The 12,098-nt window shown below is 47.6% G+C and overlaps 5 protein-coding genes across 5 annotated transcripts; 1 reads left to right on the plus strand and 4 right to left on the minus strand.

The window, feature by feature from the left end:
* Positions 1–397: 397 nt before the first annotated feature.
* On the minus strand, positions 398–2,055 carry N7471_003672 (NAD-dependent succinate-semialdehyde dehydrogenase; the record flags this gene model as incomplete). The annotated part of the gene is made up of 5 exons (XM_057276392.1): positions 398–500; positions 561–1,497; positions 1,548–1,829; positions 1,882–1,969; positions 2,035–2,055. The coding sequence occupies 5 exons, from the start codon at positions 2,053–2,055 to the stop codon at positions 398–400; spliced, it is 1,431 nt and encodes a 476-aa protein (XP_057136002.1).
* Positions 2,056–3,094: 1,039 nt separating this feature from the next.
* Positions 3,095–3,808, minus strand: N7471_003673 (Haloacid dehalogenase/epoxide hydrolase; the record flags this gene model as incomplete). The annotated part of the gene is made up of 1 exon (XM_057276393.1): positions 3,095–3,808. One exon carries the CDS (start codon positions 3,806–3,808, stop codon positions 3,095–3,097), a length of 714 nt encoding a protein of 237 aa, XP_057136003.1.
* A 498-nt stretch (positions 3,809–4,306) lies between these two features.
* N7471_003674 (Alcohol acetyltransferase) lies at positions 4,307–5,497 on the minus strand (the record flags this gene model as incomplete). Its single annotated transcript, XM_057276394.1, has 1 exon — positions 4,307–5,497. One exon carries the CDS (start codon positions 5,495–5,497, stop codon positions 4,307–4,309), a length of 1,191 nt encoding a protein of 396 aa, XP_057136004.1.
* A 1,333-nt stretch (positions 5,498–6,830) lies between these two features.
* Positions 6,831–8,972, plus strand: N7471_003675 (fungal specific transcription factor domain-containing protein; the record flags this gene model as incomplete). The annotated part of the gene is made up of 4 exons (XM_057276395.1): positions 6,831–7,008; positions 7,060–7,148; positions 7,234–7,844; positions 7,913–8,972. The coding sequence occupies 4 exons, from the start codon at positions 6,831–6,833 to the stop codon at positions 8,970–8,972; spliced, it is 1,938 nt and encodes a 645-aa protein (XP_057136005.1).
* A 655-nt stretch (positions 8,973–9,627) lies between these two features.
* On the minus strand, positions 9,628–11,826 carry N7471_003676 (uncharacterized protein; the record flags this gene model as incomplete). The annotated part of the gene is made up of 4 exons (XM_057276396.1): positions 9,628–9,818; positions 9,900–9,976; positions 10,049–11,070; positions 11,155–11,826. 4 exons carry the CDS (start codon positions 11,824–11,826, stop codon positions 9,628–9,630), a joined length of 1,962 nt encoding a protein of 653 aa, XP_057136006.1.
* Positions 11,827–12,098: the final 272 nt, after the last annotated feature.

Consider the following 12,098-nt stretch of genomic DNA (forward strand, 5'->3'; position numbering starts at 1 on the left):
TTTATCCAGCATCAGGGCATAAAGAGTAGGGTTAGTCCCCATTTCCATGCTAATTTTAACCATCTTTCTTCTTCATATTGTCTTTCTACTTCTCCTTTGTTTTATCTAAACATATATCCCTTTTCAATATAGCGAAACATAAATAGCAACACGCGTTTACTTCCATAGGGGTGAGAGGACGAGGCGGCGACACGGTGCGCTGAACATCCAATGCAAGTTACTTGAGAAAGCATTACAATTAGAGTACAGGAATCTGGATCTTCCTTTGTACCAAAATGCCTGTTGGGATTGGAATCGACCGCGAATTAAAATCTAGGTCTGGCCCGAGTCTTGGGCCATTCTTTATCCCACGAATGACCGCTCATACTCTCCGTGTCAGAAGCCAAGTCTACTCAACTTAGAATATTCCACCCAAGGTGATGCTCTTGACATTCACAAATTCCTCGATTCCATACTTGCTTCCTTCGCGGCCAAATCCGCTCTCCTTCACGCCACCAAATCTGCAAGATCAATGGTCGCGTTAGCCAGTGATTAGATAGAGAATTAGGGGGGATGCTTACGGAGCAGCGACATCACTGACAGAACCAGTGTTTATACCCACCATACCGACCTCGAGAGCTTCCGCTACGCGGAAGACTCTCCTGATGTTATCACTGAAGATATACGCTGCCAGCCCAACCTCGCAGCTGTTGGCTAGCTGGATAACCTCTTCCTCGGTATCGAAGGGGAATAGGGCTGCCACGGGCCCAAAGATTTCTTCAGAGGCAATGCGCATATCATGGGTCATGTCAGCCAAGACTGTAGGCTGAAAGAAAGTGGGTCCTAGCTCATGAATTGGGCTCCCACCCAGAAGGACACGAGCACCTTTAGATTTAGCGTCGGCAACGTGATCGGAAACCTTTTTTACAGCTGTGGCATGGATGAGAGGCCCATGGGTGACACCATCGTCGAATCCAGGTCCGACTTTGAATTTCTTGATGCGCTTAACAAGTAGCTCCGCGAAGGCTTCATAGTGGGATCGGTGGATGTAGATTCGATTAGCGCAGACGCAGGTTTGTCCAGTACCTCGGAACTTGGACACGAGAGCGGCATCAACCGCGGTATCGATATCTTCCACGTCACCAAAGACAATGAATGGAGCATTGCCGCCAAGTTCCCAAGAGACTCGCTTCACACTAGAAGAGGCATACCCCATTAGGAGTTTGCCCACACGGGTTGAGCCTGTAAACGAGACCTTCTTGATATCAGGATGAGTTGTAAGAGTGTGGCCGACCTCAGGGGTATTCTCTAGCGCAGTTACAATGTTTACCACGCCTTTAGGAATACCCGCTCGACGGGCTAGTTCCGCGAGGGCATTAGCAGTAAATGGAGTCTCCCCGGGGCTTTTCGCGACAACCGTACAGCCAGCCGCCAATGCCGGACCGATCTTACGGGTGATCATGGCTGCAGGGAAGTTCCATGGAGTGATCAAGCCGCAGACACCCACAGGTTCCTTGACTGTTAAAACTCGGTTACCAGGAACAGATGTAGGAATCGTATCGGCGTACAACCGGGGGCTTCCTCGCTAAACCATTCAATGAAAGCTGCAGCGTATTTGACCTCACCTTGCGCCTCGGCAAACGGTTTCCCATTCTCCCAAGTTATCAAAGTCGCCAAGTCGTCCACGTTTTGTAGGATGAGGTCATTCCAACGCCTCAGTAGTCGAGACCTTTCGCGTACCGGCGTCTTGCGAAAGACCGGAAATGCATCTGAGGCTGCCTTGATGGCTCTCTCGGTGTCTTTTGCGGTGAATTCTGGGCATGTTCCGATGACTTTGTCGGTGGCTGGGTCTGATCATCCATTGTCAGAAGCTTATCTAAACAGGCTGTGTAGGTTCCCTACCAGTGACCTTAAAGATCTTGCCCGATTGGGCCCCAACCCATTCGCCGTTGATGTGGCATTTTCCAATGAACAAAGACTTGTCTTTCAACTGAAGCCACGGGTCAAACTTGGAATCCTAATTCAAAGTAATAGCAAACCGAGTCCTTGACTTACTTGTGGTACCGTATGAGTCATGCTGAATGTTCGTGTTCTTGGTTGGCGATGTGAAAGCCGTAAAAGGTTAAGGGTGACGAGACGCATGTAGTATCTGGGAATGTGTGAGTTGCCTTGTATGCGATAGAGGAGCAGATATCCTTAAGTTTCATTTATAATTTACACTACGTATGTATTTTATTATGTTTCTACCTAGTTGCCGGCTTCTTTGGCAATGCCGGTGGACTCGGGCCGAGCTTAGATACAAGTCAGTGACAGCCATATACTCGGCTATAATTCCGTTAAATTAGTGGGACATAGTAGGGTTCGGTGGAACACTAGGTGAACAATTCAATCCGGCTTGCTAGGACTTACTAAGTTACACGCTCCCGTTTTGTCCCTGTTTCGATAATGCGATGTCCTGGACTCGGGTGCATGTACCCGGCAACCTCTGAGTGGCGATGTCACCGGCAAAACACCGTGCAAATCGTTCCGTGTAATTGTCGGCTAGTACAGTACGCTGTCGAATCAGAAGAACTATTCGTATTTATTCGGACTAGTGTAAGCTTTTCATCTAGCAAGATACGCTTTTGTTTCAATTTGAAATCAACAATTCCTACGCAGGAGTTTACGAGCTTTCAGGTCGATAGCCTTATTAGCAGAACTCCGAACGCTACTTAAGATAAATTATGTGATAACGATAGTAATATAGTAATGCATTTGTTGAGTGAAGAAACTGAGTAGGTGAAAGACTATCCATAGAGATTATGAGATATTGGACCATATGGATGAGGCACCGAGGCCACCATCCAAACAGTTTATTGACACGGAATACAATAATGACAGTAGATGGATTTCATTAAATTACAAGATCAATCCCACTAGTCGAATAATAGAAATATTGTGGACAATCGATGAAGATAACCCGGAAAACGATTAGTCTCCTGGGCGCGCTTTGAAGAGCACTCAATGCACCGTTCTATTTTGAATAAGAAATTGCTGCTCACGCAAACAAAGATAGAAAGAATTGTTTCTTTCGAACACCAGGTAGCTAGAGAGATATCACTTCGTGCACCAATATCTACTGTCCAGCCTCATATGCCTTGGCCATGTCACCCATAGTGTCAAACCGCCAATCATAAATATTATCCGACAAGTTTCCCATGGTGGCACCGGGCCGCTCAATCCAAGCAGACTTGATTCCAATCTTGCTGGCAGGATGATGGTCGTGGAACTGGCTCTGGGCGGTTTGGAGGACCTGTGAGGGCTCAATGTCGAATGTCGATTTCACCGTTCTGAGCATGTATTCGAAGTTGTGAAGATCGGGCTTATAGAAGCCTACATCTTGAGCAGTGATAATCAAATCGAAGGGGAAGCCCTCTAGGCTGCCTGCGTTTGTCTTCGCGAACGATGCACGATCAACATTCGATAGAACCACCAACTTAAAATGCTTGGAGAGACGCTTGAGAGCATCAACGGTATCTGGGAATGCAGGCCAGCTGCCGACTGACTCTCCAAATCGGTTGCTTTCCTCTTGGGAGGGGATCTCCAGACCCAGACGCTTGGCGAGCTTGGGATGCACAGTTGTCAATAACTGATGGTATGGCATATCGGGAGTCTTGCTCTGCTGCTCGCGCTCTAGCTCGTGGTAGACAGTGAGCAGATGTTCGCGTGAGAACTGAGCAGTATTCTTGTCCAGTGTGGGCTGGAATGCAGCGAGAATGCCTCCCTCCCAATCGACGAGGGTACCGTAGACATCAAAGGAAAGCACGCGGTAGTCGGAAAGTTGAGTCATGGTAAAGATCTGGTTGCGATTGTGATAAAATCAGTGGCACGATAAATGGATAAATTGAAGCTCGAAGAAAGATGGCCGTTGCCTTTTAATCGTACCCTTCTGGGTACTGAGACCCGAGATGCTGACATCATAGCCCTGGCCCGACGGTGAAGCTTGTCGGGCTATCAAACCACGATGACAGTACTCTTATTGTCACTAGAAACCTCCAAAAGGTCCCGAGCCCTTTCCTGCCTTATCTTTCCATTTATCCGTTTCTTGTGTATACCGCCGCAACGGAACAAGTGGAGCTCTCTTTCATCTAAATCGCTACTTTTCATTCATTCATTGATAAACATATCACGTCTTGTCAAATGATATTGATAAGAACCTATTAAAGATAGCCTAGGGATAATCGAGAGAGATTTCTTCGCGTAAACCATCTGAGTTCGAGAACAAAATACTATTTACAATAGCCATTCGGTATTCGGTAATCCTACCTAGTAATCCTACCTAGCAATCCTACCCAGACACTGCTAATATTTCTACCTCGCCCTTGAGAGCCCTTTGGACCTCTTCAATCATGCCGGCCTCTATAGCCCCTTCTTGCCAGGTGAAGCCCAACGCCAGTCTTCCATCCCGCCCTGTCACGGCACTGACCTTGATCGCGGCGCTGCACGCACTAGAGCTCTGGCTGAACAACATACTCTCAATTTCAAAGTTCATTCCTCCTCGCAAAGTAGAACTTGCCCCAACGTTGGATAACTCAAATGAACTCATTCTATTCCGGCCCAGTTTTTGTAGCATCCAGTGGTGCTGGTTTCGAATGAATGCCAAGTATCCAACCGGCATGTCACCCCCTTTCTGTGCCATGGCATGTTCGATGGCCACCTTGGTACGGCGAGCCTCGTTCCAATCAAAAGATGGCTTTCTGCGGTACGTTGTGGACAACGATCCGACATAACAACCCAAAGTGCTCGCAGTGACCGGCTCTGGCAGAAATTTTCTTAGGGATACTGCACAGTCACCTTGTAGTGTATGATATTTTGACGGAAGAACAGAAAAAATGCAGGTCGCGATGAGCACTTGAAGCGTCGCCGTGATGGAGACCTGCTCCTTCTTACTCAATGCAATGAGGGCTCTTGTGTCAACCTCAGATAGCCATAAAGAAGAAAAGTGCGTCTTTACAGGCGTGAACTGAGGAGCAGCCGTCCAGCTATCGGGTGATGGCTCGCTATACTTCTCTTGGGATTGCAAGAATTCTTGTGACACAGGGAGTGTATATAAACTCTCTAGTGGAGGAATAAGGGCATCAGAAGGACTATAAACTGTATCGCTTGGCTCAATTCCGGTATATTGAGCCATGTATCCTTCTAGTTCATCGTGGAACGAAAGAGCGCTTTTGGTGTCCATGAGTGAATGGTGAAATATGAACACCAGGATAAAGCTTCTGGGACAACTGCTCCACTCCAGAACGCGTAATCTCCAGAATGGAAGGGACCCTTTTGGCTGAATTTCGAAGGGGCAATTGTGTTGGTCCTGAAGGACCTTGTCGAGGATCTCTGTCCAATCCGAGCTCGGAGAATTCGCTTCATCTTCCATGAAGGTCACAACTTCACTCAGTGTAATCTTAGGAAGACGGACAAAATAAGGATTTGGTGTATCAATAGCAAATGGAATGGCCGAAAGTATAGGGTGCTTCGAGATGAGCATTGAGAGAGCGTGGAAGAGTGCCGGTTTCACAGGTACTCCGCTTGGTCGCTTATAGCGGGCTGTCAGACCCACGTTGAGATAGATCCCTAAATGACTCCGCGTTGTTGAATATTTTTCCGCATGTCCTAATGGCTATCAGGAGTTGAAAGTTCAAGGAAGTAAACATCCTTACCTAGTAGCCGTAGTGGCGGAAACCCTCCTTCGTGGAATACTTCATACATGGCGATGGAGAAAGAAAAGAGGTATAAAGGGGCCTGTTGCAATAGTTCTGAAGCAAGAGCTATCGCTGGCTTTCATGCTATTATCCCGTAATACTAGTGGGATCTAGGGCTTTTTAGACTCCCGACCCGGGTACGCGTACCCGTGTCACGCGGGCCAAAAGCGATACCTCACAGAGCAATTGTTGTCCCAACTTAGACGCAACGAAGCATTGCCTGCCAATATTGCGGGGTTATTTGTTCATATGCCTGCATTTTTAGTAAGAAGACGAATAGAGATATATTAATATTGCGCATGTATCATACGATGGGCAAATCTGGATTAAATGTTCTAACCCATACTAGTAAACTCAAATGCAAAAAAAAAGAAAATTCTAAATATAATTGCAACCTCGACTGGCTTTCTCGTCAAGGATATGTTTGACTGATGAAAGCTCATTTTGGTCCATAAGCTATACATTTCTTTCGTCGCAGGCGTTCCGAGGCTATTTGTTATCTCTTATCGTTTATCGCTTATCCATGGATCAAAACGTCGCTTACGTCATGTATGCCTACCCCCAATTACGAACACCACGATGGTAGGTAGCCGTTGTCCTTCACCACCTTCATTTTTACGTGCCTGGAACATCTAGGTTCTTGTCCTGCGCTGAAATGACTGAGCCAAGCACCAAGATACGCAAGGGCAGGCAAAGGCGACCCCGTGTACCTGAATCGCTGCGAAAGAGGGCGGCACAAGCGTAAGGACACGCCATATATTGATCAACACAAAGTTCCAATAGGGCTAACTGTCTGCGGCTCAGATGTGTGCCTTGTCGCCAGCATAAAGAGAAATGTACCTTGTCACTCACTTTATTGTCACAACTTGGGCATGTGACCACCTTTGCACACCACTGACTGATCCAACTGAAAAGGCGGAGGTGGCAATCCTTGTGCTCGGTGCCAACAGCACCGAAGGACATGCCGTTTTGATAGTCCTGGTCACCGACAAATACCAGAAACCCGGCGTGACCCATTAGGGTGAGCCTCTTTCAATAATTTTGCTGCACCTGGAATCAATAACTCATCTTTCTAGAAGTGATGGGGAGCCGCTAGAACGGCACACCAACGAATTTCAAATGAAGCGAATTATCACTCACTTCTTGGGTGACGTCTCTTTCGAGACCAGCAGTCTCCAGAAAATTGCAGACACCCTAGATCAGGGTCAGCAGCAGTCGGATAGCGATTCAGTCGATTCGAACGATGCTACCCCGACAAATGACTACTCTATAGATCCTCTTTCGACTAGCACAATGCGTATGTCGCTATCCTGAGTTTGAGTTTTACCCAGTTGACATGATTCCAAAGATTATTCGGGGGAGTTGTCCCATTGGAACTTCTCCAGAATGCTCGGACGACGCCTACAAAGTCTTGGGGAAAGGACAGGGCAAAGCAAGGTAGGCCCAGTGAGCTCTGCCATTAACTTGCCAACAAGGACTTCGGTGAAATTTGTGATGTACGCTGCTAATGAAGGAACTTCAGAGTCTAGACCAGGCTGAGGGTTTCTTTCGGGCTACTGCTCTGCAATCAGCTGGCTCTTGTGTCGCCCTTGCTAAAACTTATTTTCCGCCAAAACATATCGCGGAATTCTTGACAAGCGCTTTTTTGAAATTCAGCCAAACGAATTATTTTTATTTTCACGAACCTACTTTCCGCGAGAAACTGAACTTCTACTATGCCACTGACCACACGCTATCAATCAATGACGCTGGCTGGATATGCACTCTTCTCATGACTTTCGCAATTGGCACGCAGTTTGCCGATATGCAGATCAAATCAATACCTGGTAGTAGTGCCTCTGCTACTGAAACTAGTCCTGATGACCACATAGGGTTGGAGCTCTATCGGTTTTCATGTCGACTCATTCCGGATCTTATCACAGTTGCAAGTGTGGAGACTGTCCAGGCCTTTTTACTTCTGGGTGTGTATACTTTGCCGATCGACACAGCAGGTTTGGCGTACATTTACTATGGCCTCGCGATTAAGATGGCAATTCAAAATGGTATGCACCGCAAGCTATTTGAAGGCAACGTAGCCCCAGAGATTGTTGAGGTGCGAAATCGCCTTTGGTGGTCTGCATATTCGCTGGAAAAGTAAGAATTCTCCAGCTAGGCCAGCATCTCCCAATATGAAGACTAAAACGTTCTAACTGCTCGGAAAGTCGCATCGGTATTCTACATGGCCGCCCTTTATCTGTGTCTCCTGCCGAAATCGATACCCCCATGCCTGTCGATCTTCCGGCTCTACGACCAATTGACCAATTGACCAACCTACCCAACTTCACCGCTACGATCGTCTTGACGAATCATTTGGCAAAAGCCGCGGAAGCGATGAGGTCTCTGCGACGTTGCCGGAGGGCCAAAAAGAAGAAGTACCTTCGGCAACTTGCCGCAACCCGCGATCGACTAAGCTCATGGTGGGAAAGTCTCCCCACTGAGATCCACTGCCGACATCTGGCTCCTGCCGGAGCATACTTTCGTTGCAATGTGCACCTTGAAATCTATTACAGGACAACCTTGATCTATATGGGCCGTCCTTTCATCATATCTCAAGCAACATCTGGGTCATTCAACCTGGACTCGGGCTCAACCATGCATGAAGTCCCAGATATCGTGAACACTCTTCGACGAGACTCACTTCATGCGGCGCTTAGAGTGATCGAGCTTTGTCAGCTTTTACAAGACTCTGTCGGCCTCGCGCGTGTCTCATATACCGAATTTAATGGGTGCCGCGTTGCTCTATTGGCTCTCATTGCCCATAGCATCAACGAACCAACGAGCAGGATATCCAGTGTCTTGACTCAAGGTATGGGGCTCATCCGTCAGATCTGTCCCGGGCTGGAATCCGCGCGATCTGAAGTGGCTGTCATCGAAGCGCTTGAACGCGCAAGGCAACGGCTTCATAGTCATACCGTGGAAGGGCAGAGCGGCGTGACAGATCATACAACAGGCTATGATCAATTCAAAGAATGGGCAAAACTTTGGCGAGGAGATCCGCTGGATGGTAGCGATGTCCTCGTCTCGACAAATTTGGAGATGCCGTCTGAACAGCGCTCTCCCAACTCTGTTCCTTCTTTTGATGGATTCTTCTCATCTTTTCCCAATGAGCTGGGTGAATTCACCGCCATCCCGGGGCTAAATTACGATTTGTCACTAGCCCAGGAATGGTTGGGTGGCCCTCAACCTGAAGATTCCGAATGGTTCATGAATCAACCACTCTGATAGTAGAGCGCTCTCATATTATGCATGAGCCGTTTTCGAAGGCAAATAGACACATCCTAGGAAGGTTCTCATCAGACTTGATGTTGTTTTATTTATTATATGGAGGCATAGTCTATCATTTTGCCCACCTCGAGAAAAAGCAGGTAGCGATAGTAATAATATTTTTCGGCTGCGACATCTCCCAGCTCTTGGCTGCCATTTTTTTATTTTATAATTTTGCCTTGATGGTATTGTAGTATCGCTGGGACTAGGTTCCGCTAGGGGGTTTCCCCCCCCCTCTTTTCTTTTGTTAAACTCGAAGCTACCACGCACAGTAAACATTCTGGTTATGCTCTACAAGTATTGGTGGGTATAGGAAATGCTCAAGTTGTGGGGATTTTGCTTGAGGCAGTTGAAGATTCCAATGCTTCTTCAGCAGAGTTGAGACGTGATAGGATTATCTACGGATCGGGGCCACGACGAGGTCCTCGAGGTTGTCCACGGGTACTTGGGCGAATTTAAGATATGTGTCTGGAATCGCCTAAAGTGAAATATAAATGCTAAAAAGCAAATGTTGACCTTGTGAAAAAATAGTATTTATAAGACTCAATCTATACATTAATGACTAGTTATACAATTATACCCCACCTGGGCAGCTAACTACTCATTTCCTTATTCAATAGTAAGTCGCCTCATCTCCATACAAAGTCGATCCAGCGTGAGGCTGCTTCACGATACCAGCTTCCACCAGCTCATTGATCAGGTTGAAGACCATCAGATCACAGCCGTGAGGTGCGATGAAATCCACTGCGACAGGCAGGTATTCCTGCTGCAGGGTAATGGTAGAGTTGTAGAGCGCTTGGCCGACTAAATTATAATTTTTATTAGTTATAGTCCCAAATTAAACCTCTTGGAGGCTTTGTTCAAGTAATGGCGGGTTGAACGTACTCGGAACGACCATATCGGGCACACCAGCAAAGTTGGCGATACGAGACGTAGCAAATCCTACCGGGGCACCTGGCATGCTATATCATTCCAACGCGGTTAGCAAACAGTCTCGCAAATATCCTAGAATGCGGGAAAGGACAAGCACATACCTCCGGTAAGTATTGCGGTAGACTGGTGTCGCTTCAGTTCCAATGTAAAGAATCAAACTGTCTGAGCAAGTCTCCTCGTCGAATACCTGGGCAGTTGTGTTCCACCAGTTGGTAAAGATGTTCTTGTGTTCGATTTCAGTCTCCAGTTGCGAGTCCGGGTATCCAAGTCCCCAACCCCAACGGGACAGAGGCACGGGGTCGATAAATGGCTTGCGACCTCCATTGGCAGCCGCGTAGGCTGAATATAGCGGTTCAGCAACGAGAGGATACTGCTGCTTCGAAATGAGGATAGGGTAAGTGAGAGGCAACATGGTGTCGAGGGTAGTATTGGCGGCAACAGTCGAAGGCTTGGTGGATTCCCAGAGAGCATCGTAATCAAGTGCAGAAACATTCGCACCACCCAAAAAGGACGATAGCTTGTCCACAAAATTGATCAAAAGGCCCTCAGCTGGGGTCGAGGCATTGGTTGGGAACTCAATCGTCTTGATAGACTTGGGGTACTTGGTGTAGGATTTCAGGCCTGCATCCTTGTACAACACCTCCGCAGCAGCGCGCCACAATTCCACATCTCTTGTCAAGAATCCGGCCGTGTCCAAAAGCGGAGACATGGGCATAACCTTATCCAAAGAGACCAAGTTCCACGAGGGTCGGTTGCCGAAGCATCCATTCACCTGCGAAGGGTTGCGAATTGAGCCTCCGGTATCACTTCCAATTGCCAAATCCAACCAGTCATAAGATCCAATACCAGAGCCAGGACCGGACGATGATGAGCTAGGATCCTGGTACCCGTCACCGCGGGCGTTGAAGGGGGAGTGGTAATCAACCCAATCAGCAGTGGCGGTCTCGCCATTGGCAAATTGACTGGTCTTCATCTTTCCGACAATGATGGCGCCCGCATTAATGAGGGATTGAACTGCAGGGCCGGTAGAGTTAGCGGCTGGGTACGTTTCATAGTAAGCGCGGTTGCCACAGCCTGTTTTGACACCCTTGATATCATAAATATCTTTGACACCGAGACGAACCTATCAGTAAATAATAGTCAGTATTGCATGTCTCTTGCACAAGGGCCCCTCTTGTGAAAAGAGTGGAGGGTGGAGAACACATACACCAGCCAAAGGCTTATCCGCTGTCTTGGTATAGTACAGCCGTGAAGGAACACCAATGGTCAACGACGCATAGCCCTGCAAGCTTGCCGGCAAAACATCATACTCATCGTCACCAACTGGGAGCAATCCCTGAGTGAAAGAGCCCATCACATCGGAATATAATAGCCAGGCTTCAAAAACGGCTCCACTAGACGGATCCAAGAAATATGGACCAGCAGGCAGGGTCGATGATGAGATCACTGTCTTTGATTTCTTGGTACCATATGCAGATGCGTATCCCAGGATTTTAGGGCCCCATGAAGAATGGGTTGACACATTCTCTGAGGGTTTCTTGGAGGTACCGTTATACTGGACGTAGATGTTGTCGAGGAACCCAGCGTTAAAGACATCGTCAGCAGACTCGTAGGTGCTCACTACTGAATCAAGGATTGAGCTTGTCAGCTTCAAGACATCGCTCCGAATGACCGTCAGAGGTTGCAAGCCATTGAGTTTGCCGAACACGTGCGCATCAGCTTTCAGGGTTGCTACTACTGTCGGGGGAATGTAGTAGATGTGTCCATTGAGTTCAACGGTTTGACCCTTCGCAGTGATTGTCGCAATGGCGGTGGTGGAGAGTGACAGCAGGGCTGACAACAGAGCTGATAGCCCATAAGAACCAGTAGAAGAGACCATGATGATTGACCCAGACACTCCACACCACACTAGGGATTGATAGTTTGCAAAAAGGTACTCTTATCAAAAGCAGGGACATAATCTAGCCATATATATACGTTCCACTACCACCTATTACTTATCTCAAGTTTGTTGCATTCGGCTATCGAGAGTACTTTCAACGATAAGGAGATCAGGTGAAAACGTGCATGACCAATTTAGGCTACCTGATTTTAATGGATCAAAAGGGACTAGCCAGGAGATTAGTTCTCTTAGTATAGCTGTCGGAGATT

The sequence above is a fragment of the Penicillium samsonianum genome (assembly GCF_028829775.1).
Source record: "Penicillium samsonianum strain IBT 33392 chromosome Unknown utg000003l_segment0_segment0, whole genome shotgun sequence".
NCBI lineage: Eukaryota > Fungi > Ascomycota > Eurotiomycetes > Eurotiales > Aspergillaceae > Penicillium > Penicillium samsonianum.